The sequence below is a fragment of the Balaenoptera physalus genome, assembly GCF_965194825.1.
Source record: "Balaenoptera physalus genome assembly, chromosome: 19".
Classification (NCBI taxonomy): Eukaryota; Metazoa; Chordata; class Mammalia; order Artiodactyla; family Balaenopteridae; genus Balaenoptera; species Balaenoptera physalus.
Window position 1 is genome coordinate 63,569,218 of NC_138900.1, and position 27,446 is coordinate 63,596,663.

The window sequence follows — 27,446 nt, forward strand, 5'->3', positions numbered from 1 at the left end:
CCGCCCCCGGCGTCCCGAGTGCGAGTGCGCAGCGGTTGCCGGGGGGACCAGGGAAGCGTAGGGCTGCCAACGACGCAGACGCAGACGCAGACACAGAGTGGCCTGTCGGGCTGGAGGACGTAGTGATCCCACACAACCGGGCTTCCCCACTGCTACGGGGTGTTCAGTGTTTCCGGAATAAACATGCCCCGCGAGGCCTCGGAGCTCGTGGCGGACGGGGGAGCGGAGCAGGACTGCGCGCGGGAGCCGGGCTTGGAGCCAGCCATGGAGGAGTCGGCGGGTGACCACGGGAACGCAGGCCAAGGGGGCCGCAAGGAAGGTGCCGACAGCCGCCCCAGGGAGGCGAGGGGGGCGACGGGCTGCGCCCCAGCACCACACACCTAGTCTCCACAGCCAGCAGTAATAATAATAATAATAATGGCGACCCACACTTACTAAACGATGCGTGCCGTGCGCTCACTGCCTTCGAGCCATACACCCTCGCTCTGCGGTAGGCACTCCTCTCCCCGTTTCATACAGATGAGGAACCTGGAACTTAAAGAGATTATAGAACTTGCTCCAAACAGATTACCCTCAGCCAGTCAATGACAGAACAGACTCACGCCTGGACAGTCTGACTCCAGAGCCCAAGCCCTCACTGAACACACCATTCTCCCCACCGCCCAACTTTTTAATGTTTTGAATGTTTCCCTTTATTGCCGGCACCATGTAAGATCAAAGGCTCTCTCCCCCTCTAGACGGCAAGCTATGTCAGGGCAGGACATCCTGATTGAACTGGCAGTGGCCGGTCCAGTGCCTGATCTGTGGTAGACAGAGTGAATGACAAGCTGGTGCTTCTGACGTGACTCCTGAACAAAGTTTTGCGGAATGGGCTTAGAAAACAGCCTCCGCTCCTGCTTGGCTTGGACTGTAAGGGAAACTTTTTAGGGACTGGTAAAGAAGCTACTTGATTTGTGTCTCGTTTTTTGAACCCAGCCAACAAATATATCTTGAGCATTGACTGTCCAGGCAAGCCCTGTAAGAGTTGCTGTAGGGAAGCCATGTTGCTCTGTGCACAGACACAGGTGTGAAGCCCCTCCTGCTGGGTTCACACTACCCCTCTGCAACTTGCCGGCTTTATGGCCGTTTGCCCAGAGCTTAAGCTCTCTATAGGGCAGTCTCCTGTTTTGCAAGCGAGATAGCTGTAATTAGAGTGTCTGGCATACATTGGGCCAGTAATAAATGGTAGTTCTTGTTATTAATATAACCGATCAATTATTATGTACATTGAGCACCTAGTCTTTCTTCCACAAACCTTTATCTGGTGCCTCTTGTGGCTGGGCATTGTATGCAGTGGGAAATGGGAAATTATAAGATACAGTCCCACACACGGAGTGTTGAATCTCATTCGGTAGTCCACAGGGACACCCAGAGAGCAGAAGCAAACAGCCCTTAAGATTAAGTGCATTTGTATCAGCCAATTTTGATTGACCTTTAAAAAAAAATAAGTGCATTTGAAGGTGTTCATTTTCTTTCTACCAAAGATATTCCCATCATTTTTGTTTCTTCTTGTGTGTTTTTTGAGAGCTTTTTTTAAAATTGAAGTATAGTTGACTTATAATATTATATTAGTTTAGGTGTACAACATAATGATTCAAAATTTTTATAGATTATATGCCATTTACAGTTACTATAAAATATTGGCTGTATTCCCTATGCTGTACAATACATCCTTGTAGCTTATTTATTTTATAGATGGTAGTTTATATTTCTTAATCCCCTACCTCTATCTTGGTCCTCCCTCCTCTTTTGAGAACTTTTTAAAAAGAACAGAGAACATTATAACAAACACCCATGTATCGCTACCGAGAATTGAAAATGATTAGCATTTTAATCATATGTACCAGAAGTCTTTTTTTAAAGAAATAAAACATTTCAGATAAGTTTGATGTTTTTTGCCCTACCCCACCTCTATTCCTAGTCCCATTACCTTCTCCCCGCCTCCAGAATTTTGTGTGGGTTCTTTCAATCTCGTCTATCTCTCTCCCTATCTATCTACCTATCTATCTATCTATCTAAAATGTGTCCTTAAACAATGCATAGCATACGTTTGTGTGGGTTTGATTTATGTAAATGATATCCTGTGCTTATTATGAAACTTTTTTCACTCCATATGTGTTTCTGCGAATTATCCATATTGATTGACATAGCTCCAGTGCATTCTATTCCAAGGCAGAATAATAATCTGTTGCTTTATTTAACCAGTCCCTATGGATGAACATTTGCATTGTTAATAGGTTTTGGCTGTTAGAAGTAACACAGAAGTGAATATCTTTGCACACGTCTCCGTGTCCAGTTGTACAAGAGGTTGTATCAAAGATCTGCCTAGAAGTGAAATTTTCATAGTCCTTATCAGTGCTTTAAAAATCACTGTGATACATTTAAAGAGTACCGGTTCCATGCTAAAAGCGGACAGTTATTCATCAAGTTGAAATGGGGGACATTTTTTATACATTTCTCGATCTCTATAGAACCAGTCTCTTATTTTACAGAAATTAATGATCCTAAGGAAACACACGTGGGTCCTTCGGACACTTCCTACCTCAGCAAGCAGAAACACAGTGGTGATAGCTGGTCAGATGGTCACTTAGCACACCAAAGAGATGACAAAGAAGATCGTGGCCCCAGGTACGTGGGTGTGCTGTTGCCACTCACAGCACGCTTTTACCCTCTAAGGTGGATGTGATAATCACCCCTTTGTCCAGATAAGGAAATTGAGGCTCATAGAGATTAAATAGTCGGCCCCATGTCTGAGGATTAGTCTCAGAGTCAGGATGGCATTGCTCTCTGGCATAACTAACCACGATCTATACAACGTTAATACTGGACCTGGAGAGAGAGAAACATGAGTAGTTCTTGATGACACAAAGGTATTTCTATTAGAACACACTTTGCAGTTTTTGAGAAGGCTGAAATTCACAATATTGGATGAGGCCTTGAAAGCTATAAACAAAGTCATTGGGCATATAGAATATTGTGGAATTTGTGGACAGAATGGGTGTGGCAAAGAATTTATGGGATATATTTTACAGCTGACAAATTGAAATAAACTTCTTGTTCATGTTTTTCATTCAACAGAATGACTAAAAATTTTCTGCAAAAACTGTGCAAGAAGCACAAGCTTTATATTACCCCAGCACTGAACGATACGCTGTATTTACACTATAAAGGTAAGGGGCTGGTGGAGGAGCTACCTCATGTCAGGTGGAAAGACTCTAGTGGTGTTAAGAATTACTCGCAGGGATCATCTGGTGTTCTTAACTTATATTTAAGTAGAAATTTCAGAGTTTAGTGGAGATGCATGGAAAAGCAATAATATTTCTTTGAAGAAAAAGTCTTCCGTGACTGGAGTTAATATGGGTTCAAGGGAAACACGTTGGTATCTTTTATTTATATTTGCTAAAGGACTCATACTCTTTCGAACCAGTAGCTACTTGTAAATACTTCGGGCTTGGGAGGGTTACGTTGTGAAGGACTCTGTCGGTGTCCAGTATCACACATAAACTTAAGTTCAGGTTCATAGACGGGGCTATTCCAGCAATGAGGAAGCAGAGTGGTAACTCCCAACCTTGTGCTGAATTTGGGATGGCCACCCTGCTTCATCAGACCATCTTTATGTTCATTTGTTCAGTAAATGTTTACTGAGAGCCTTCTGTGTGCCCGGCAAGTGCTGAAGATACAGAGACGGATATGGTAAAGATGCTTTTGGTGTCTTGGGGGATAGGGCGGCCACTGTGAGAAGGTTCACGCTGTGCCAGGGAGATTCACGGAGGGCTCCAGCAGCACAACTACTTTAAAGGTGTGGGACGACCCCTAACTGGTCTCCTCACCTCCACGTTGCCCCCTCCAAAATCCTCCACCCAACGTCTAGGTGTAACAGTGATAAGATGACTTAGGAGGGCAGACCCCAGAGGACCAATATTTAAGAGGTAGGAAGAAGAAGACCCAGTGGGTTAGACCAAGTAGAAAGAATCAGAGAGGTAGAAGAATTAGGAGAGAGATATGCCTATATTATCTACTGCTGCCTAACAAATTATCCCCAAACTTACCAACTTAAAAAAATTATCATTATTTGGTACTGTTTCTGAGGGTCAGGAATCTGGGAATGACTTAGCTGGGTGGTTCTGCCTCATCGTTGCTATTACCCTTTTTTAATAAAAACTTCTGGTTAAAACTTTTCAGGCAACAAAACAAATGACTTTGAAAAAGTTTTGGTAATAGCAGGTGCACCGTGAATTACAAATCTATAATGAGTCACTCAAGGAAACAAAAATGTTTGTTTTCCTCACCTTAAATGTGGCTCATAAAACTGAAAAATACCATAAAACCAGACCCGAAGTTTGGAGTGGCTTCAGGTACAGCTGGATCCTGGTGCTCACCACGTATCTTCACGAGGCTGTTTCTCCCCTTTCCTTGGCCCTGCTTTCCCTTGTGCTCATTCATTTCAGACAGGTCACCCCTCACTTCCCCCGACTCCCAGGCGAGAAGGGAAGGTGGCTGCTTCAGTGTTAGGCTCTACCCTACCAGGCTGACAATTCTAGCAGAAAGTTACCGCTTTCCAATGGAGCCAGCAAAGCTCCCCAGGATTCACGAAGGTTGGCTCCACTTGGCTAAGCGTGACCAGCTCCCTGCAGAGAGCCATGGGGTAGTATCAGGACAGGGATGTCCCTCCAAAGAGGCAGTGGTGTAACTGAGGAAGGACGTGTGGATGCTGGGCAGATAGGCAAAAAAGAGGGTGACCCCTGTGCCTCTGAGTGTGTAGAAGCTTAACCAACTCCCCCTTCCTCCCCACTAGGCTTTGACCGCATCGAGAACTTGGAAGAGTACACAGGGCTGCGTTGTCTCTGGCTGGAGTGCAACGGAATACAGAAAATCGAGAACCTAGAGGCCCAAACGGAACTGCGATGCCTCTTCTTGCAAGTGAACTTGCTCCATAAGATCGAGAACCTAGAACCTCTGCAGAAACTGGATGCTCTCAATATCAGCAATAATTACATCAAGACCATTGAAAACCTCTGTAAGAAGGCCCTGCCGTGGTGGGGCGGGGTGGGGGTGGGCGTTCTCTAGGCCCCCACGTCCACCACGTTTCCTAGCGGAGGTTCGTAACATTCTTTTCCAACCGTGTCGCTTACTTCTGCCGACCTCCCCTTCCAGCCTGCCTGCCGGTCCTCAACACGCTCCAGATGGCCCACAACCACTTAGAGACCGTGGAAGACGTTCAGCATCTCAAGGAGTGTTTGAAACTCTGTGTCCTTGACCTTTCCCACAACAAGCTGAGTGACCCAGAGATCCTGAGCATTCTCGAGAGCATGCCTGACTTGGTAAAACACACACACGCACACAACTTGCATTATCTTGTGTTCTGTAGACAGCAAATCTGTTTTCTCTTTCCCCTCCCTCCCTTCCCCCTTCCTTTCTCCCTGCTTTCTTAACACCCATCACACTTTTTTTTCCCTCTCGTGTATTTTTAGCTGGAGTGTTTGAAATGCCAGGTGCCGTATCGTTTCACCCACAAATATTTCAGTGTGTATTCTTGACAGATAAGGACTTTTTAAAAGCATCATCACAATACTATTATTATATCTAAAATATTATCAGAATGACAGTTAATAACCAGTCCATATTCGGTGTTCCCCATTTGTCTCAAAAATGTGCTTTGACTGTTGGGTTTTGCAAATCCAAACCAGATCCACACATCGTATTTGGATTATGCATCTCTCACATCTCTTGATCTATCACAGTCTCCCCTTGGCTGTTTTCCCACACCCCCCCCCCCATAAATCTGTTGAGGAAACCGGTCCCTCCTCTGGCTGTCAGCCACTTCCTGGATTCAGTTGACTGCATCCTCATGGTGTGGTTTAACGTGTTCTGCTGTCCCCAGTATCTCTTGTAAAATGATGATGATGGAGCCAGAGACCTGATCAGATCCAGCCTCAGAATATAACTTTGAGGTTTGCTGTTGCATCAGTCGGGGCACCTGTAAGTCTGGTTGCCTCTCTTTTTGTAACTTTGAGCTTGATTCGTGGGTTTGGCTGCTGTCAATCAGATCCAGCCTTCATGAAGTCCCTCATCAACCCTTCCCCTGATAGTTCCTGCAGCTCCCGATGCACGTTGCCTCCATGTGTGATTTCATTAGGGGTCACACAGTGACCATATTCTAAGTCTCTTATTCCTTCTGCACCTATTAGCTGGAATGCTTCCACAAAGAGCAGTTTTGCTCATCAATTCATGCCTCCCTAATATAAAGTGCATATAGAAAAGGCTGGGATAGGGACTTCCCTGGTGGCGCAGTGGGTAAGACTCCGTGCTCCCAATGCAGGGGGCCTGGGTTCGATCCCTGGTCAGGGAACTGGATCCCACATGCATGCCACAACTAAGAGTTCACATGCCACAGCTAAGGAGCCAGTGAGCTGCAACTAAGGAGCCCGTGAGCCGCAGCTAAGGAGCCCACCTGCCACAACTAAGACCCAGTGCAACCAAGTAAATAAATAAATATTTTTTAAAAAAGAAAGAAAAAGCTAGGATAAATGCTTGTTGGTTTTTTCTTTTTTATGTATTCCTTTTCAGAGAAATGAGTCAAGAACGTAGGAACCTCTAAAGGTGACAATGAGGTTGAACCTCTAAAGGTTCACGTTTTCATCATGAACACAAAGATTTACAGATACGGTATTTGATATGACTTCACCCTTGCTGTCATTTTAATTTGGGGTGATTGAATGGTCCATCTTCTGGCCTGTTGCAACCCCTCCAGGCGGCTCCTGTGTCCTTTGGACTCAACTCCAGCAGCCTTTGACGACTTCCTTGCTTTTTAGTGTATATGTGTTGTCATGTGAAGTAGGAAAAAATATTCCAAATAGCACACAAAAAACTTGAGTTCACTGTTTAGTGCTTAGGGTATGGATAAGAAGGAAAAAGTGAGTCCATTTAAAGAAAAACAGTAAGCAAATCATAGTTCAAGAACAATCTGTAGAGCAGACTGTCACCAAAGACTAATTTAGAATTTATATTATCACCAGTATATGGTGCTAATATAAAGCTGTATTATAATACCTTTTTTTGGCCTGGCTGCCATAACAAAGTACCAGACTGAGTGGCTTAAACAACAGAAATTTATTTTCTCATGATTCTGGAGGCTAGAAGTCCGAGATCAAGGTGTCAGCAGGGTTGATTTCTCCTGAGGCCTCTCTCCTTGGCATGTAGACGGCCGTCTTCTCCCTGGGTCCTCATATGGCCTTCTCGGTGTATGTCTCTCTGTCCTAATCTCCTCTTCTTACAAGGACCTATTGGATCATGCCCCACCCTAATGACATCATTTAATCTTAATCACCTCTTCAAAGACCCTGTCTCCAAATACAGTCACATTCTGAGGCGCTGGGGGTTAGGACTTCAGCATATGAGTTTACTGGGGGGACGCAATGCAACCCATAACAAGAACAGTCTGCCTCATGGTTGTTTTGTGATGGCTTTTACATTCTCCATACACACGCAGCCCTTTAGTCCCTGCCCCTGGGGCACAGTGCTCCCCCCACTCAGCCCCACAGAACAGGTCACTTGAACCAGTATATTTATTTTCCTGAACAAGAAAAATCACTTTAGATATGAAAAACATTTCACCAGTTCAGGCAAACCGATGTTAAATGTTTCACCCACATGTCACCTTGACCATTCACCTTCTTGAGTTTCATCGGCAGGAGGGGAGGTGACAGTATCTAAAGGGGGGGGGGACGGCGCACTGGCACTGCTGTGTCACTTTCCCTTTCCTGGTCCCAACTTGACATCCAGGAGACCTATAAGCCTGGCAGTAGATAAGCAGGCACTTTGCATCCTATCCCCTCAGTCACCACTTCTTATCTGTCTAGCTGCTGTGTACATTTTCTTAAAATGGGTCCTGGCTGAGAAGGACAGAAAACGATCAATTGGAGATTAATTTCAGTAAAAGAGATTGGGCGAGCAAAACTAATGCAATCACTGCCCTTGGGTAAAGGCCTCAGGAAGTGTTTTCCAATATTGTTCTGGAAGGACGATGAGAGTTAGGATCTGAAGTTCAAGTGTAATAGAAGAAAGGGCTGCCCAATTCTCGGGACAGTTCTGATGGCGGAGAAACAAAGAAAGCCTCTGCCTTCTCTGATACCATCTTCATGACTTGATGTCGACACTCCCTGTTTATTTATTTTCAGAGCACTGCACATATTAACTGTTTTAATCGCATCCATTTTTCAGCGATTAATGTGGTTCTGCCTGTGTGCTTCCAGCGTGTACTGAATTTGATGGGAAACCCAGTGATGAGGAACATCCCTAATTATCGAAGGACAGTCACTGTTCGACTAAAACGTTTAACATACCTGGATGATAGACCAGTTTTTCCAAAGGACAGGTAAGGAAACGAAAAGCCTTTTGATCATGCTTAATAGGTAATAGTTGAGCATGCTCAATATTAAACTTTTAAAAATTTCTGATTTTTGAGCATTTCCACACATCATTAAATATTCCAGTGCAATAGGTTTAATGGCTTACATGATTGTTTATAATAGGAAATTCCGTCTTTGAGCACTTATTCATAGATTTTTCATAATCCTTTGATAATCATCCTTCTGTATAAGTCTCTGATCTCGTGGCCGGTTATTTCCTTAGGATGGAACCCTGAGTTGTATTATTGGATCAAAGACTGTGGTTTGAGACTTTTAAAACGTGTTTTTAAATATTTTCTAATTGTTTTCTAGAATGTTTGTATCAACTTATAACTTCCCCAGACACAGCCATGTAAAAAAAAAAAAAAAAAACCATTGCCAGGCCAATTGATGAGTGAAGGTGGTACCTCGTTTTATTTATTTAATTTTTATTCATTTATTTATTTTTTGGCTGCATTGGGTCTTTGTTGCTGCACGCGGGCTTTCTCTAGTTGCGGTGAGCAGGGGCTACTCTTCATTGCAGTGTGCGGGCTTCTCATTGCAGTGTCTTCTCTTGTTGCAGAGCACGGGCTCTAGGGCACAAGGGCTTCAGTAGTTGTGGCACATGGGCTCAGTAGTTGTGGCTCGCGGGCTCTAGAGCGCAGGCTCAGTAGTTGTGGCGCATGGGCTTAGTTGCTCCGCGGCATGTGGGATCTTCCCGGTCCAGGGCTCGAACCCGTGTCCACTGCATTGGCAGGCAGATTCTTAACCACTGTGCCACCAGGGAAGTCCCAGTACCTCGTTTTAAATTTGCATTTTTGGGTAACTGATGAAGTTGGTCATTTTTACTACCTTTGTCAGGCATTTATGTTTCCTTCTCTATGAGTATTGCATTCATGATTTCTTCCCAGTTTCCTTTTGGGGGGATGCTTTTTCTTACTGATTCATAAGAGCTCTTTGCATATCAAGAATATTGAACCTGGGACTGCCATGTGTATCATCACTGCTTTTATCTGGGTTTTTAATTTACCTTTTTTTTCTTTTTGGCTGCGCCTCGTGGCTTGTGGGATCTTAGTTCCCCGACCAGAGATCAAACCCTCACCCTCGGCAGTGAAAGCACAGAGTCCTAACCACTGGACTTCCAGAAAATTCCCTTAATTTACCTTTTGATTGAGGTCACTATTCATTCATTCCAGCTTAGAATAAAACCTCAGTAACTGGGATGGCCTGAAGGGAAGTGCAAATCTGAATTTTCCAACACTTAAAAAGAAACGTAGCTGGTAGTATGTTTTTGAACTCACAAATTTTAGTCAAACTAACACAGATTTCAGTCGGAAGGGAGAGCCTCCACTTGGACCAGGTAAGAGAACCAGGATCCCTGCTTTTGGGCAGTCAGGCCGAGATGCATCCGTTTCCCCAGCACCGAGCCCTGGGTGTTCAGGGGGATGGCGGGAGGGCAGGGCCTGCGGGCGGACCTCCAAGCCCAGCTCTGCAGCTGTGGGTCCTGTGCCCATGGCTGAGCGCCAACCTCCCCAGCTTCAGGTTCCTCATCCAGAAAGTGGGGACAATACCGACCGCGGGGTCCTTGTGAGTATCTGTTAGTATCACGTGGGACTTAAGCAGGTACCAGCTGGTAGGAGGAGGGAACCAGCGGGAGCGGCTGTCCCGGAGGATTGTGAGTCCCCACACTGCGGCAGTGCCGCCCAGCAGGAAAGTGTAAACAGGGACCTGAGCTGGGCCCTCAGCAGGGAGACCCCCGCCCTGGACGGTGCAGCATGACTTCTCTTCAGGAGTTGGGTTCACCTGGGTTTGAAGCCTCATTCCAGCACTCTCTAGCTGTTCCACACTGGGCCCTTGACGTTCTCTCCACCTGGGATGCTCTTCACAGGTGTCTGCAGGTGTCTGCTCACCTGTCATCTTCTGATCTCCATGAGTGACCACCTATCTAAGTAGCACCTTTGCCACTTCCACCTGCTGTCTCTTCAGCCTGATTTCTCAAGACACATCCACCTCTGACATACTTGTTTCCCCATAAAAGGGCAGCTCTAACAGAGCAAGCGATGTCATCTCTTATGTTACCTGCTGTATCCCCAGCCTCTAGAACAGTTCACCCATTTCAAGTGTACAATTCAGTGGTTTTTTAGTATGTTCACAGAGTTGTCCAACCACACTGCACAATCAATTCTAGAATATTTTTATCACCCCAAAAAGTAACCCTTACTTATTAGCAGTCACTCCCCAACCCCCCTCTGCCAGCCCCTGGCAACCACAAATCTACTTTCTATCTCTCTGGATATGCCTATTCTGGGCATTTCCTATAAATGGAATCATACGATATGTGGTCTTTTGTGAATGGCTTCTTTCACTGAGCATATTTTTAAGGTTCACCCACGTTGCAGCCTGTGTCAGTAAATACTTCCAAAATAATGCTGTGAAATAATATTCCATTTGGAAAGCCCACATTTCTTTTTGTTTTGTTTTTTATACAGCAGGCTATTTTTTTTTTTTAAGAAATTCACGTTCTTTTATTTATTTATGACTGTGTTGAGTCTTCGTTTCTGTGCGAGGGCTTTCTCTAGTTGCGGCAAGTGGGGACCACTCTTCATCGCGGTGCGCGGGCCTCTCACCATCGCGGCCTCTCTTGTTGCGGAGCACAGGCTCCAGACGCGCAGGCTCAGTAATTGTGGCTCACGGGCCCAGTTGCTCCGTGGCATGTGGGATCTTCCCAGACCAGGGCTCGAACCCGTGTCCCGTGCATTGGCAGGCAGATTCTCAACCACTGCGCCACCAGGGAAGCCCTACAGCAGGCTCTTATTAGTTATCCATTTTATACATATTAGTGTGTATATGTCAATCCCAATCTCCCAATTCATCACACCACCACCACCCCTGCCACTTTCCCCCCTTGGTGTCCATACGTTTGTTCTCTACATCTGTGTCTCTATTTCTGCCTTGCAAACTGGTTCACCTGTACAGTTTTTCTAGATTCCACATATATGCGTTAATATACGATATTTGTTTTTCTCTTTCTGACTGACTTCACTCTGTATGACAGCCTCTAGATCCATCCACGTCTCAAAAAATGACCCAATTTTGTTCCTTTTAATGGCTGAGTAATATTCCATTGCATATATGTACCACTACTTCTTTATCCATTTGTCTGTCGATGGGCATTTAGGTTGCTTCCATGACCTGGCTATTGTAAATAGTGCTGCAATGAACATTGGGGTGCATGTGTCTTTTTGAATTGTGGTTTTCTCTGGGTATATGCCCAGTAGTGGGATTGCTGGATCATATGGTAATTCTATTTTTAGTTTTTTAAGGAACCTCCATACTGTTCTCCATAGTGGCTGTATCAGTTTACATTCCCACCAACAGTGCAAGAGGGTTCCCTTTTCTCCACACCCTCTCCAGCATTTGTTGTTTGTAGATTTTCTGATGAAGCCCATTCTAACTGGTGTGAGGTGATACCTCATTGTAGTTTTGTGTTTCTCTAATAATTAGTGATGTTGAGCAGCTTTTCGTGTGCTTCTTGGTCATCTGTATATCTTCTTTGGAGAAATGTCTATTAAGGTCTTCTGCCCATTTTTAGATTGGGTTGTTTGTTTTTTTAATATTGAGCTGCATGAGCTGTTTATATATTTTGGAGATTAATCCTTTGTCCGTTGATTCATTTGCAAATGTTTTCTCCCATTCTGAGGATTGTCTTTTCGTCTTGTTTATGGTTTCCTTTGCTGTGCAAAAGCTTTGAAGTTTCATTAGGTCCCATTTGTTTATTTTTGTTTTTATTTCCATTACTCTAGGAGGTGGATCAAAAAAGATCTTGCTTTGATTTATGTCAAAGAGTGTTCTTCCTATGTTTTCCTCTAAGAGTTTTACAGTGTCCAGTCTTACATTTAGGTCTCGAATCCATTTTGAGTTTATTTTTCTGTATGGTGTTAGGGAGTGTTCTAATTTCATTCTTTTACATGTAGCTGTCCAGTTTTCCCAGCACCACTTATTGAAGAGACTGTCTTTTCTCCATTGTATACCCTTGCCTCCTTTGTCATAGATTAGTTGACCATAGGTGCGTGGGTTAATCTCTGGGCTTTCTATCTTGTTCCATTGATCTATGTTTCTGTTTTTGTGCCTGTACCATATTGTCTTGATTACTGTAGCTTTGTAGTATAGTCTGAAGTCAGGGAGTCTGATTCCTCCAGCTCCATTTTTTTCCCTCAAGACTGCTTTGGCTATTCGGGATCTTTTGTGCTTCCATACAAATTTTAAGATTTTTTGTTCTAGTTCTGTAAAAAATGCCATTGGTAATTTGATAGGGATTGCATTGAATCTGTAGATTGCTTTGGGTAGTACAGTCATTTTCACAATGTTGACTCTTCCAATCCAAGAACATGGTATATCTCTCCATCTGTTGGTATCATCTTTAATTTCTTTCATCAGTGTCTTATAGTTTTCTGCATACAGGGCTTTTGTCTCCCTAGGTAGGTTTATTCCTAGGTATTTTATTCTTTTTGTTGCAGTGGTAAATGGGAGTGTTTCCTTAATTTCTCTTTCAGATTTTTCATCATTAGTGTATAGGAATGCAAGAGATTTCTGTGCATTAATTTTGTATCCTGCAACTTTACCAAATTCATTGATTAGCTCTAGTAGTTTTCTGGTGGCATCTTTAGGATTCTCTATGTATAGTATCAGGTCATCTGTAAACAGTGACAGTTTTACTTCTTCTTTTCCAATTTGTATTCCTTTTCTTTCTTTTTCTTCTCTGATTGCCGTGGCTAGGACTTCCAAAACTATGTTGAATAATAGTGGTGAGAGTGGACATCTTGTCTTGTTCCTGATCTTAGAGGAAATGCTTTCAGTGTTTCACCATTGAGAATGATGTTTGCTGTCAGTTTGTCGTATATGGCCTTTATTATGTTGAGGTAGGTTCCCTCTATGCCCACTTTCTGGAGAGTTTTTATCATAAATGGGTGTTGAATTTTGTCAAAAGCTTTTTCTGCATCTATTGAGATGATCATATGGTTTTTCTTCTTCAATTTGTTAATATGGTGTATCACATTGATTGATTTGCCTATATTGAAGAATCCTTGCATCCCTGGGATAAACCCCACTTGATCATGGTGTATGATCCTTTTAATGTGTTGTTGGATTCTGTTTGCTAGTATCTTGTTGAGGATTTTTGCATCTATATTCATCAGTGATATTGGTCTGCAATTTTCTTTTTTTGTAGTATCTTTGTCTGGTTTTGGTATCAGGGTGATGGTGGCCTCATAGAATGAGTTTGGGAGTGTTCCTTCCTCTGCAATTTTTTGGAAGAGTTTGAGAAGGATGGGTGTTAGCTCTTCTCTAAATGTTTGATAGAATTCACCTGTGAAGCCATCTGGTCCTGGACTTTTGTTTGTTGGAAGATATTTAATCACAGTTTCAATTTCATTACTTGTGATTGGTCTGTTCATATTTTCTATTTCTTCCTGGTTCAGTCTTGGAAGGTTATAGCTTTCGAAGAAATTTGTCCATTTCTTCCAGGTTGTCCATTTTATTGGCATACAGTTGCTTGTAGTAGTCTCTTAGGATGCTTTGTATTTCTGCGGTGTCTGTTGTAACTTCTTTTTCATTTCTAATTTTATTGATTTGAGTCCTCTCCCTCTTTTTCTTGATGAGTCTGGCTAATGGTTTATCAATTTTGTTTATCTTCTCAAAGAACCAGCTTTTAGTTTCATTGATCTTTGCTATTGTTTTCTTTGTTTCTATTTCATTTATTTCGGCTCTGATCTTTATGATTTCTTTCCTTCTACTAACTATGGGTTTTGTTTGTTCTTCTTTCTCTAGTTCCTTTAGGTGTAAGGTTAGATTGTTTATTTGAGATTTTTCTTGTTTCTTGAGGTAGGCTTGTATAGCTATAAACTTCCCTCTTAGAACTGCTTTTGCTGCATCCCATAGGTTTTGGATCATAGTGTTTTCATTGTCATTTGTAGGTATTTTTTGATTTCCTCTTTGATTTCTTCAGTGATCTCTTATTTAGTAACGTATTGTTTAGCCTCCATGTGTTTGCATTTTTTACATTTTTTTCCCTGTGATTCATTTCTAATCTCATAGCGTTGTGGTCAGAAAAGATGCTTGATATGATTTCAATTTTCTTAAATTTACTGAGGCTTGATTTGTGACCCATCCTGGAGAATGTTCCATGTGCACTTGAGAAGAAAGTGTTATCTGCTGTTTTGGGATGGAATGTCCTATAAATATCAATTAAATCTATCTGGTCTATTGTTTCATTTAAAGGTTGTGTTTCCTTAATAATTTTCTGTCTGGATGATCTGTCCATTGGTGTAAGTGAGGTGTTAAAGTCCCCCACTATTACTATGTTACTGTCGATTTCCTCTTTTATAGCTGGTAGCAGTTGCCTTATGTATTGAGGTGCTCCTATGTTGGGTGCATATATATTTATAATTGTTATATCTTCTTCTTGGATTGATCCCTTGATCATTATGTAGTGTCCTTCCTTGTCTCTGGTAACATTCTTTATTTTAAAGTCTATTTTATCTGATATGAGTATTGCTACTCCAGCTTTCTTTTGATTTCCATTTGCATGGAATATCGTTTTCCATCCCCTCACCTTCAGTCTGTATGTGTCCCTAGGTCTGAAGTGGGTCTCTTGTAGACAGCATATATATGGGTCTTGTTTTTGTATCCATTCAGCAAGCCTGTGTCTTTTGGTTGAAGCATTTAATCCATTCACGTTTAAGGTAATTATCGATATGTATGTTCCTATGACCATTTTCTTAATTGTTTTGGGTTTGTTTTTATAGGTTCTTTTCTTCTGTTGTGTTTCCCACTTAGAGAAGTTCCTTTAGCATTTGTTGTAGAGCTGGTTTGGTGGGGCTGAATTCTCTTAGCTTTTGCTTGTCTGTTAAGCTTTTGATTTCTCCGTCAAATCTGAATTAGATGCTTGCCAGGTAGAGTAATCTTGGTTGTAGGTTCTTCCCTTTCATCACTTTAAATATATCATTGCCACTCCCTTCTGGCTTGTAGAGTTTCTGCTGCGAAATCAGCTGTTAACCTTATGGGAGTTCCCTTGTATGTTAATTGTCATTTTTCCCTTGTTGCTTTTAATAATTTTTCTTTGTCTTTAATTTTTGTCAGTTTGATTACTGTGCATCTCAGTATGTTTCTCCTTGGGTTTATCCTGCCTGGGACTCTCTGCACTTTCTGGACTTGGGTGGCTATTTCCTTTCCCATGTTATGGACGTTTTCGACTATAATCTCTTCATATATTTTCTTGGGTCCTTTCTCTCTCTCTTCTCCTTCTGGGACGCCTATAATGTGAATGTTTGTGCGTTTAATGTTGTCCCAGAGGTCTCTTAGGCTGTCTTCATTTCTTTTCATTCTTTTTTCTTTATTGTGTTCTGTGACAGTGAATTCCACCATTCTGTCTTCCAGGTCACTTATCCATTCTTCTGCCTCAGTTATTCTGCTATTCATTCCTTCTACTGTATTTTTCATTTCAGTTATTGTATTGGTCATCTCTGTTTGTTTGTTCTTTAATTCTTCTAGGTCTTTGTTAAACACTTCTTGCATCTTCTCGATCTTTGCCTCCATTCTTTTTCTGAGGTCCTGGATCATCTTCACTATCATTTTTCTGAAATCTTTTTCTGGAAGGTTGCCTATCTCCACTTCATTTAGTTGCTTTTCTGGGGTTTTATCTTGTTCCTTCATCTGGTACATAGCCCTCTGCCTTTTCATCTCGTCTATCTTTCTGTGAATGTGGTTTTCGTTCCACAGGGTGCAGAATTGTAGTTCTTCTCGCTTCTGCTGTCTGCCCTCTGGTGGATGAGGCTATCTCAGCCCACATTTTCTTTATCTGTCAGTTGATGGACATTTGGGTTGCTTCCACTTTTTGGCTGTCGTGAACAGTGCTGCTATCAATGTTCGTGTGCAGGGTTTTGTGTGTGGACATTTGTTTTCAACGCATTTGAGTAAATACTTAGGCGCACAATTGCTGGATTACATGTAAGAATATGTTTGCTTTGTAATTGCCAAGCTGTCTTCCAAGGGGCTGCGCCATTTTGCATTCCCACCAGCAATGAAGCATTCCTGTTGCTGCACATCCTTCCCGGCATTTGGTGTTGTCAGTGTTCTGGATTTTAGCCGTTCTATTGAGTGTCAAGTGGCATCTCATTGGTTTAATTTGCACTTTCCTGACGTCCTATGATGATGAGCTTCTTTGCCACCTGCCTATCTTCTTTGGTGAGGTGTCCAGTTCTTTTGCCCACTTTTTAAAATGTGTGTTTTTTCATTTTTGAGTTTTAATAGTTCTTTGTACGTTTTGGATACAAGCCATTTTTCAGTTATCTTTCTTGCAAATATTTTCTCCCAGTGCAGTTTGTCTTTTCATTCTTTTAACCTCTTCCCGTTTTTAAGTCATCTTTGTATTAATGAGTTGCAATAGGTCTTTATATATTCTAGATACAACCCCCTGATCAGGTATATGATTTGCATACCCATTCTGTGGGTTGCCTTTTATTTATAGTATTCTTTGCATGACACACATTTTAAATTTTGGTGGAGTCCAATTTCTCTATTTTTTTCTTTTGTCACTTGTGCTCTTGGCCTCATATCTGGAAGGCTTTGCAAACCATTAGAGTTTAAAGATTAAAATGTGCATGTGTTAATATGTATCCTTGCAGTCATATGTCCTGTGCCTTTAGTTTGATTTTGGGGAAAATGAGCAAGTTTGGTCAGATAGTATATGTTTTGGATTTACTTCGAACCTGTGACAATTCAAACCTCCCCGATTTCTGGGGTGTTCTTGTTTGTTTTTTGTTTTTAATACTCCTAAACAGAGCTTGTGCAGAGGCCTGGGCACGAGGAGGGTACACAGCTGAGAAGGAGGAGAGACAGCAGTGGGAGAGCAGAGAGCGGAAGAAGATCACAGACAGCATTGAGGCCTTAGCCGCAATCAAGCGCCAGGCTGAGGAGAGGAAACGGCAGAAAGCAAGCCAAGAGCAAGGTGCATGCTTGAGACACAAGGAGGACCCCGAGCTCCGTTTAGATTAAAAATCTGGGCTGTTGAACTCACAGTCTTTCATCTCGGGGACTGGGGGTGGGGGGTGGGGACCATTCATTCATGTACCTGCGGATCCACCTGCCCTTGACCTCATGCAAGGACGGTGCTCAGGGCACCTTATTAAGTAGGAACCCCCTTCCTCCTCTTACACCCAGTAGAAGAGCCAGAGTCTCTATGTGTGCTTTTAAATGACATTTAGTGTTTTTCACCTAATTACAAAATGTGAATACGCTACACATAGAAAACATAGAAAGGCAAGAGTAATAACAGTATCATAGCAAGAACCGCTCAGTATTCAGTGCGGGTATTTCCTGGCTTTTCCTCATGCATGTAACACATATATTTTTTTTTAATAGAAAAAAATGTCATAGCTATATTGCTTTCTTTTATATATATATAAATTTATTTATTTAATGTATTTATTTTTGGCCACATTGGGTCTTCATTGCTGCACGCAGGCTTTCTCTAGTTGCGGTGAGCGGGGGCTACTCTTCTTTGCAGTGCACTGGCTTCTCACTGCGGTGGCTTCTCTTGTAGTGGAGCACGGGCTCTAGGCACGCAGGCTCAGTAGTTGTGGTACATGGGCTCAGTAGTTGTGGCTCGCAGGCTCTAGAGCGCAGGCTCAGTAGCTGTGGCACACGGACTTTGTTGCTCTGTGGCATGTGGGATCTTCCCAGACCAGGGCTCGAACCTGTGTCCCCTGCATTGGCAGGCGGATTCTTAACCACTGTGCCACCAGGGAAGCCCCTGGCATAGCTATATTGCTTTTTGCCTACTCTTTTGAATCAGCATAATAGTCCCATAAAATAGACGTTCCCCTGTAGCATGGTTTTATTTCCCTTTTCCCAACTTTTACTTTTGATATTTTTCAAGTTTTAAGAAAAGCTTAAAGAATAGTTAAAATGAACAGCTGAATTGTCTGTTTAGATCGGAAGGTTGTTCATATTTTGGCACACACGGGCACATACGCACACAGTCTTTCCTGTTCTGCTGAGCCATTTGAAAGCAAAGGCAGACATCGTGGCCCTTAACCCCAAATACCTCAGCCTGCGTCTCCTAAGAGCCCCCTGCACAGCTTTCTAGTGGCTGTGTCCTGTGCCGGCAGTGCACGCGCTAGGCATTGCCCGGTGGACTTCCCGCCCGTGTAGTTAGCACCTAAACAGCGCTCTGATGACCATCCCGGCAGTTCGCCGCAGGTCCCCCTTGTCCTCCCAGGACGTTCCCAGCTCACTGTGGACTTCTGTTCAGGGGAGGTGCTCACGCCAGACAGTGCCGGGGACCAGGGCGCCAGTGTGGAAGGGGAGGAAGCGCCTGCAGAGGACAGAGAAAGGTGGCAGAAGACGGAGCTGTCTGTCAAGGAGAGCTTCGAGGCCAAGGACGAGCTATTCCCAGAAAAGTCAGAAGAGTCGCGTCTCCCGGAGGAGCTGCCTGTGGATGTTGACGGGGAGCCAGGAGGGGCGCGCCCTGCCGAGGCCCCGCCACCGAGCCCCGGAGCTGCCTGGGAAGGTAGGTGGTTGCGAACAACAGGGGTGTCGCTGGGCCAGCACCCATCTGGGGGCCTCGGGTTTCCACTTCTGACTGCTGAGTCTGCGAGTTATCTAGAACCCCAAGGGGAGCCAGGACTGCATTTCTAGTATCAGCTTCAACAGGGTGCAAAGAAATGGGTGAGACGCTAACAGTGTATTTTATCTAACCCAGTACATCTAAAATATAATAATTTATATCATCATAAAATTATTCATGAGATACCTTCCCTCTTTCGACACTAAGTCTTCAAAATCCAGCCTGTATGTGCCACTTATAGCACATCTCAATTCACATGCTCACTTTTGAATGGTTAAGGTGAAATGCAGCTCTATGAAAAGAAGCAAGTTGTTTTGGGCTGCTTAATTTTTTCAATTGAAATGAATTAAAAGTAGATACAGTTAAATAAAATTTAAAATCCAGCCCCTCAGGAGTACTGGCCACATTGCAGGTACACGGCCATAGCTACCACAGTGGATGATGCTGATCCAGAAGGGCAGCCCACTGGCAGGTTCTCCCAAGTTCCTGGGGTCCTGCTGACTAACAGATAAACCCAGGACTCGGCCCTGGACACTGCCCATTACTGCTGTGTCTGTGCAGCCCTGGGAGACCCGAACCTTCCGTTCCCAGCCTGAGCAGGAGTTGAGGTCCATCTGGGGAGGTCATTTGGTCTGGCCCCCACTGTCTGGGAGAGACCTTGAAGTAACCCCGGTCTCCAGACTGCCGAGGGGGCAAAGGCCACACCCCAAGGCACCAGAGATGGGTGAATTATCTTTCCAGCTGAAGATAATGGCAGGGCAGACTATCCTCAAAGATTAACTCAACTGAGCTCTATTTTAATTATTCTTTTCAAAACCTTACTGGCCATTCCATACCCCCAAACAATCAGTGCTCCATTATTCACTGGGATTTACTACCCACCCCCGTTTTGTTCAGTAACATCTGAAAAATTTATCTTGTAGCCTAGAGTCTTTAACAAGATGTCTGTGGGAAATAGAAACGCACCTTAGGAAGGAGGGGTGGTGTAGGGAGTGAGGTGACCTGTGACTGTGCTGACATCCATGGCCCTGGCCCCCATCAGGGATGCTGGAGCTCATGAAGTCCCCAGGGGTCCCAGCAGGTGAGGCAGGAGCAGTGGGCGGAGAGCAGGGAAGGAGCAGGAAAGTGCGTGGGATCTAAACAGCCACAGTCACAGAGAGAATAGGCTCCCGGGGAGGGGGACACGCCCCGCGCATCCCTCTGATGCCCAACTCATACTTGTCAGGTGGCTGCCGCAGCTCCTCTTCTGACTTTGCCGTGAGACTGCGTGCAGCTGGAATGCATCTATGAGAAGCGTGACTTGCCTTGATTTAATTTCCCTTGGGAGGCACTGAAGCCCTGCTTTCTATGGCTCCTGGCACCACTTTGCTGGATGGGATTGTAGACCCTCCAAGACCTGGTCACTCCTTGGTTTCTGGGAGAGAATTTCTACTAGACAAGGGTCACGTTTTCCCTCAAGCTTCCCACAGATGGCGATGTTATAGGTTTTATTATTTAAAAGGGGCACTAATCATGTATTAAACACACGGGGAAAAGGGCATTCTCTGAACTACTGATGCAGGTGTTGGCACGTGTATTCTGAGATCCGGATACAAGGTTTTGCCTGCATCCTCACTCCCCCTCCGGTAAGTTTTTTTGCCTTGAAACCGCACCTAGCCTAGAAGCAGAGTTTTCTATGAGTGAAACCATCAATTGCCTTCCTGAACTAGGGGCACATTTAACAAGGAGCTGGCAACCTGCGGCAGGTCGGAAGAGGGAGGCACAGCCAGATGTTTATCTAACATGTCAGCCAAGGCCATGACTTCCAGCTTAGCCTCCCCAAAGTCCCATAATGCTCTCACCATTAACCCATGTTACTGAGTTGGCAACTGGGGCTCAGAGAGGTGAAGTAACCTGCTCCACGTCACACAGCAAGTGATAGTGGGGGCAGAACTGAAGCCAGATCTGCCCGCAGAGACCAAGCTGGTCTCTATCTCGATTCACTGCCATCCTCCCTGCTTTTAAGCCGCCAGGGCCTTTGCTGCCCACCCCTCCCCCATAGTCCCCTCCCTACTGAGCTAAACCCTCTGGGTGTCCTGAGTCCCAAGAGGGGAGCTGGGCTGTCAGAACAAGGAGGTCCCTCTTCCACGCAAGTTACTCAACCCCAAGAAAAGCAAATTTAAACATAAAAGCCATCTGTTTAAAAAAAATCACTTTTCCATTTACCTTTCTTGCATGGCGCACAGTCTTTCCTTACAAGTCACGAGGCCTAGTGAAGGATGCAGGAAATTAGGAGATAAGCGGTACGAGCAGCTCTGCTGCGTTTCCTGGGTTCATCCTCTCTCATCATGGAGTCAGGAACCAGGGAAGGCTGCCTGGGGACCGAGTCAGGGCTCGGAGGCTTGAATAGCTCCCCATCCCGATGTTGAGTCTAAGTATCAGGACCAGGGGAAACGTGATGTGAGCGCATACTGTCATGGAAACACACGTGTCCCACCTCTATCTGACGACACTCTGTCTAGAGGAGCCTTAGCTTCCTTCCAGTGGTCACCAAAACGGTACAGAGGATGACACACGTGTTTCACTAAAACACTCTGTGAACAGGCGAGGCAGCAAATTTTCTAGACAGACACCCTGAGGTCAGACCCAAGTCCAGCCCCGTAACCAGCTGAGCCACATCAAGCAAGCCACAAAACCTCTCGGAGCCCGTTCTAGCCCCTGCGAAGTGGGAACAGTCTCTGCCACGGATCGCATGAGGCAACGTAAGGAACATGCCCAACAACTGTAGTCTCTTCCCTGCCTCGCCTTTTCCCGGCACACAAAGCCTAAGCAGGTAGGTTTTAGGAAACAAAGGGACTTGACAGCTGCCTGGACTAAAGCTTCTGCTGGCTGGGAAGCTGGACGCCACGGTGCCACAAGCAGGACACAGGGGTCCGGGGGAAGGGCTCGTTGGAGGGGAAGCAGACTGCTGTCGTAATTAGAAGCTGCGAAGCCATGGGCACAGCCAAGTGGAAGAGACCACGACAAACCGGGCCTGGGAGGTGGGCCTGGGATCGTCCACAGCAGCCCCGGAAGCCCCTGCCCACTTCCTTATATCATTCTTTTTTTAAACGTCTATTTATCTACTTTGCCTATTTTATTTTATTTATTTATTTTTGGCTGCTTTGGGTCTTTGTTGCTGCGTGCGGGCTTTCTCCAGTTGTGGCGAGCGGGGGCTACTCTTCGTTGCGGTGCACGGGCTTCTCATTGCAGTGGCTTCTCTTGTTGAGGAGCACGGGCTCTAGGCACGCGGGCTTCAGTACTTGTGGCACGCGGGTTCAGTAGCTGCGGCTCGCGGGCTCTAGAGAGCAGAGTCAGTAGTTGTGGTGCACGGGCTTAGCTGCTCTGCGACATGTGGGATCTTCCCGGACCAAGGATTGAACCCGTGTCCCCTGCACTGGCAGGTGGATTCTTAACCGCTGCGCCACCAGGGAAGTCCCCCTTGTTTCATTCTAAACGGGTGCCCCAATGTGGCTCTCGAGTCAAACTGGGCACGGCCAGTCCTCAGGGCAGACAGCGGGCCAGCGTGTCATGAGCAGAGCGGGGCTATTCATCTCTAATCATGGAGACTGGAGAGGAAGCAGAGGGCAGGACAGGAGGGGCCTGGGGGAGGAAGACAAGCCCCGTCTGGACTCCACGTTCCACAGGCAACCCTGCGGTGACTTCACAGGTCTCCCTGACGCTCGTGCAGCAGGAGGGGCTGTGAAACTTGGCCTTTGGCACCACGACCTTTCTTTCTTCGTCTCCTGGCCCATCAATCATGCCTTTTCCAAGGTTCCTGCGTATTCTTCACGGACTCCTGGCTGGTGCTTCCATCTCCAGGCTCCAGAAAGGGGGCAGCTGTCTCCCTTTCCTTTCAGACATAATCTTGTCCTAACCTGGGATTCTTGCAGCTCCTGTCACAGGGGCTGGAGGCTTTCAGACCCGAGGGTTTTGTCCTTCCTCTTGGAATCGCCTTAACCTCGGGTTTGCCCGTCTGTCCACCGTGTATGAAACTAACTCCAAGATTAATATAACTCTTTGTTGTTCCTTAGAATCAGCTCCCCAGACTGTGGCCACTGAAAGTGCATCAGGTACAGAGCTCTGTGGAGCTGAAGATTTGGAAGCCATCAGACTGGAGACGAAGGAGAAGCTCTTCATCGACGTACGTAATTGGTGCATCTGCAGAGAAGTATCTGCGGTACAGCCGGTATCAGATCAGACACAAAACTTCCAAATCCTCGTTGCCCAGAGTGTGGCCCTTGGGCCAGCAGGCATGGTCACCCCTGAGGGCTGCTTAGGAGGCAGAACCCCGGGCCCCACCCCAGACCCACTGCTCAGAACCTGCAGTTAACAAGCCCTCCCCCAGGGGGGTCCGTGCCTGTGCACCTTCAAGACTGAGAAGTGATGGCCCAGGCGAGTCCCCTTGAACTATGTCTACAAAACTCTTGACGTGTTTTCCCCAAAGCAGCTACACTGAAAGCAGCTCTGCCTGGCTGGCCGTATACACAACTGTTGCGAAAGCTGCCCTTGATCGTCAGAGCCTCATCCTCTGTGGACAGCTGCCCGTCCTCCTGGCTTCTCGCTGCTCCTGCACCCTGGCCTGGCTGTCCAGCGGCCCATCCCCTGGGGCTTGTTCAGTGAGGGGCCGCCTGACCTTGGGACTGATCACGGCCCGGAGCATGGCCCTCCTCCCTGAAGCCCTTCCGCTCTGATAACAGTTTGACATGCTGTGCCCACAGGAATGGGTCTCTGGGGACGTACACACGTTGCCATGACCCCCGGGAACGGCACTTTGGTGGGGCGAGGGGTGGGGGCCGGTGCCCCCCACCTGTAGCCTCACACCCTGCTCGCCCGGAGGACGGCCCGCCTCTCTGCCCACGAGTGAGCTCCTTCCGTTCAAGCCGTGTGCGCAGCTTCGCCTGCCCCCGCCCGCTTCTTCCATAAACTCCTACACAGGTGTTTCATTCCCAACCTCACAATTTCACGTGGCTCAATAAGTGTTCAACTGAGTACAGCCAATATTCAGAGTGGGTTTCTGGTTTTCTGGGCCTGCATATACATATGACAAAACAAAAGTGGGCAATTCTTCCCTAACATTTGAATAACTGACCATATACAGGACCCTAACACTAAGCTAGTACTGACTCTTCTTCCTCTTTGTCCGGCACTATTTTAAACACATCTTGTTATCGATTGATTTAACCCTTCCAATAACTCTAAGACATAGGTACCACTGTCATCCCCATTTTACAGATGAGGAAATTGAGAAACAGAGAGGTTAAGCAACTTGCCCAAGGCTACACAGCCAGGCAACGATGGAGCAGGAGTAGCAACGCAGGCAGTGTGGCTCCAGAGCCCGTGCATCTAACCACACACTGTGCCTGCCTCACACGCTGGACGGGGTGCTATAGATGAAGATACCCCCAAGCACAGCACAAAACAGAAAAGCCCCCCTACTTTGGGGGAGGTCCAAGATAGACTCGTTTTATGCCACATAGAGTCCTAAGACAAATTTGTGTGTAGGAGGTACGTTTCCCCCCAGATGAACTGGGTGAGTAACACCAAAGTGAAGTGGAGAAAGAGGTGGAAATTTTTGAAACATGTCACACCTTGCAAATCTCTTTCACCGATCAGATCCAGGTACCTGGTGTTGCCTCTGCGTGTGTTTCGAGCGTGCACGTGGCCTGAGTGGCCTGGGTCACTCCGCGGGCCCCTCCACACTCGGGAGCACGTAGCGCAGGCTTGGTTGGCTGTGCGGCCGCGTCTGGCCCGTGGACCGGGCGTTGGGAGCGTGCCCTCCTGCTGACGGGGGTCGTCTGCTCTTCCAGGACCTGCCTGACTTGGAAGACGTGGATGCGGGCGGATCTCCGGGAGACCAGCACAAGGTGACCTCTCGCACATGCCCCCAGTCCCGCCTTCCCTTCCAGCCCCGTCCCTGACCAGGTGTCTCGGGAAGCCGCGAGCCCCTGTGCTTGGCGCTTGAAGCCTTCTCGCCTCACCTGCGGAAAGGCGGCTGTTTGCTGTTGCTCCGCTCGCGGAGGCTTCGCCACTAGCCGCGTCGGTTTTTTTGAACAGATCTTTTATCACTGATGTTTAATAATCGTGTTCTGTACATAATTATCTGAACATTTTTTCTATCCTTTTGATGTATCCGTGTGTTCACCTAGTGAATGTCTGTACCACAGCGACACACGGGCAGGGGAAGGGAGGGAGGAGAGCATAGAAGGCCCTATGGGGACCTCTCCCAAGGTGACCCGACCCTCCTCCCTCTGGCGGTACTGAGAGCCAGTGTGGGCCATCCCCGGGGGGCCGAAGGAGAGGGAAGCCTAAGGTGTAATCTCAGGGCAGGAGCTCGTCATCGAAGGAGGGACACAGACGCAGGAGACCACAGTTCCGCGGGGGCCTGACCTCCAAAGCACGACTAGGTGGCCGGGTGAAGGCGGAGCCCGTCAGAAGCCAAGGCTCACAGATGAACCGTTCAGGGACCCAGCAGGGTGTTGGTGCAGCAGGAACAGAGCGGGCGAGGGCCGTACCACACGGAGACCTGACGAGGGCCGGAGGGCATGGAGACCTGGCTGCAGAGCTCACCGTGGTCTCCAGGGCTCGCAGAAGGCTGCCAAGGCGTGTCCATCCTGAGGCCGGATTTTCAAGCAGCGAGTGCTGTGCCCCCTCGGGCCCACAGTGTGATGGAATAAAAAAGCCGAATTAGCATTGTGCATTTTAGAGACTATGGTGAAAACAGAAATGTTCAAATACATCTTTTCTCTTTTAACAGAAGATGTGCTTTCCAAAGATTACAGCCATCTCGAGCCTGAGTGACGACAGTGACCCTGAACTAGACTACACCTCACTCCCAGTGCTGGAAAACGCATCCACAGACACCCTTTCCAATATATTCGCAGTCTCCAAGAACACCCGCAGGAAGGCCGAGACGGAGACGCCCTTTACAGGCATATTTAAAGCAGCAGCAGAGAGGGACTTGGAAACCCACAGGAGAGACACCAAGGCCCCTCGCCCACTGATCCAGGAGCTGGACGACGATGAGCCTTCAGGGCGACCACCCTGGCCCCCAGCCTGCGAAAGGGAAGCCGCGCCAGCCCCGTGCAGCGAGGACAGGGATGGGGACCTGCTTCTGGCCTCCCCTCCAGGTAGTGTCACCCAACTTTCAAGGCTACAGGGGCCAAAAGCTTCTCAGGGGGAAATGGACTGTGGACCACCCAAACCCGGAGCGGGTGGCCACCTGGGCCTTTGCCCTAGGAATACCCGGGTTCTCAGAGGGGTCACTCACGACCTCTCCAGAGACCACGGAGATCGTTAGAGCATGTTCCTAAGTCGTCGGCCGGGGCCAAGGAGCTGCCAGACCGACCCCCTCCCCGACCATCCCCATCCTTGGCCCTTCCAGACCAAGCCTGCTGAGGGAAGGAGGGGACCGGTGATACCGCAGCTGGGGGACAAAACGAGGGTGACAGCTGGCCGGAGGGTGTGGGTCTTCCACGTGAAGGCCCAGGACCAGGATGAATGACCGAGATGGTGCTGGCCGCGAAGGGAGCTTCAGCAGGCGGGGACGGTGCCCACAGTGCCCGGCTGGGTGGGACCGGTAAAGCCACACCCTGACATGCCCGCCGGCCTGGCACTGGGGCCTGTGCCCATGACCAGGGAGAGGCACTTTGGGGGAAGCTGGCTAGTGCTTGCTGGTCACAAGCGCACTGGGGGTAGCTCTGTGTTCAGCTTTGTGCCTCCGGGTATCCAACTCGGGAGCTGTTGAACGCAGACAACGCCCGCTGTAATCCACACCGGATGGCAGCCAGGCTTCTTGCTGAACACCAGCTTGCGTAGCTGCCCCGAGGCCCGCACGCGGGAAGGGGTGAGGGCTGGCCGCACTTCCCAAGAACACCGAGTTACCCATTTCCTGGCTCTTTAGGGAACAGCCCTGAAAAGGATGAAGTCCAGTCTGAGACGGAGCCTGAGGAGTGCCCGGAGCCCAAGGCCAGAGAAGACGGGCGACGTTGAATTTGGCCTGGACTGAGCCCAAGGCAGCCCCTCTGCTCTTGGACTAACAGGGACAGGTCACCCCCTTGGCTGGGCTCCCCTTCCCTTCAAAGAGCTGCGGTTACTGAGGGCGTGCAGGGCCCCGGACGTGGATGGCTCTGTGCTCCCTGCTCTCAAAGCCTAACACAACCCCTGGTTATTTGCAGAATAAACCATGTAACTGTAAATGTCTCCCTTGAGCACTGTAAACATTCTAGCACCCACGCAAGTCCCCATGTTATTGGCTTATTTGATGTCCGGTGAGTCACACGTGATTCACTTCATCAGGTACCCGAGACAAGGACCATTCCTCTCTTCACGTGTGATCAGAAACCTAGGTCCCGCCCCAGGGCCCTGTGTCATTCCCA

The 27,446-nt window shown here is 46.9% G+C and overlaps 1 protein-coding gene and 1 long non-coding RNA gene across 4 annotated transcripts; one reads left to right on the plus strand and one right to left on the minus strand.

Moving 5' to 3' along the window:
* Nucleotides 1-34: 34 nt before the first annotated feature.
* DNAAF1 (dynein axonemal assembly factor 1) lies at nt 35-27,266 on the plus strand. 3 transcript variants are annotated; one of them, XM_082437669.1, is made up of 12 exons: nt 36-319; nt 2,532-2,667; nt 3,118-3,209; nt 4,835-5,056; nt 5,194-5,360; nt 8,292-8,413; nt 17,264-17,430; nt 18,736-18,993; nt 23,103-23,212; nt 24,879-24,935; nt 25,826-26,198; nt 26,972-27,266. In XM_082437669.1, exons 1-12 carry the CDS (start codon nt 184-186, stop codon nt 27,058-27,060), a joined length of 1,929 nt encoding a protein of 642 aa, XP_082293795.1. In that variant the 5' UTR covers nt 36-183; the 3' UTR covers nt 27,061-27,266. The 3 variants fall into 3 exon arrangements, with proteins under 3 accessions (XP_082293794.1, XP_082293795.1, XP_082293796.1); XM_082437668.1 differs by having other exon boundaries at nt 35-319; nt 25,826-27,111; XM_082437670.1 differs by lacking the exon at nt 36-319 and adding an exon at nt 326-490 and having other exon boundaries at nt 25,826-27,111.
* On the minus strand, nt 19,000-25,823 carry LOC309648717. The gene is made up of 3 exons (XR_014256768.1): nt 25,639-25,823; nt 24,695-24,885; nt 19,000-21,460 (listed from the first exon to the last, which is right to left on the minus strand). It is a non-coding gene; the product is annotated as an uncharacterized lncRNA (long non-coding RNA).
* Nucleotides 27,267-27,446: the final 180 nt, after the last annotated feature.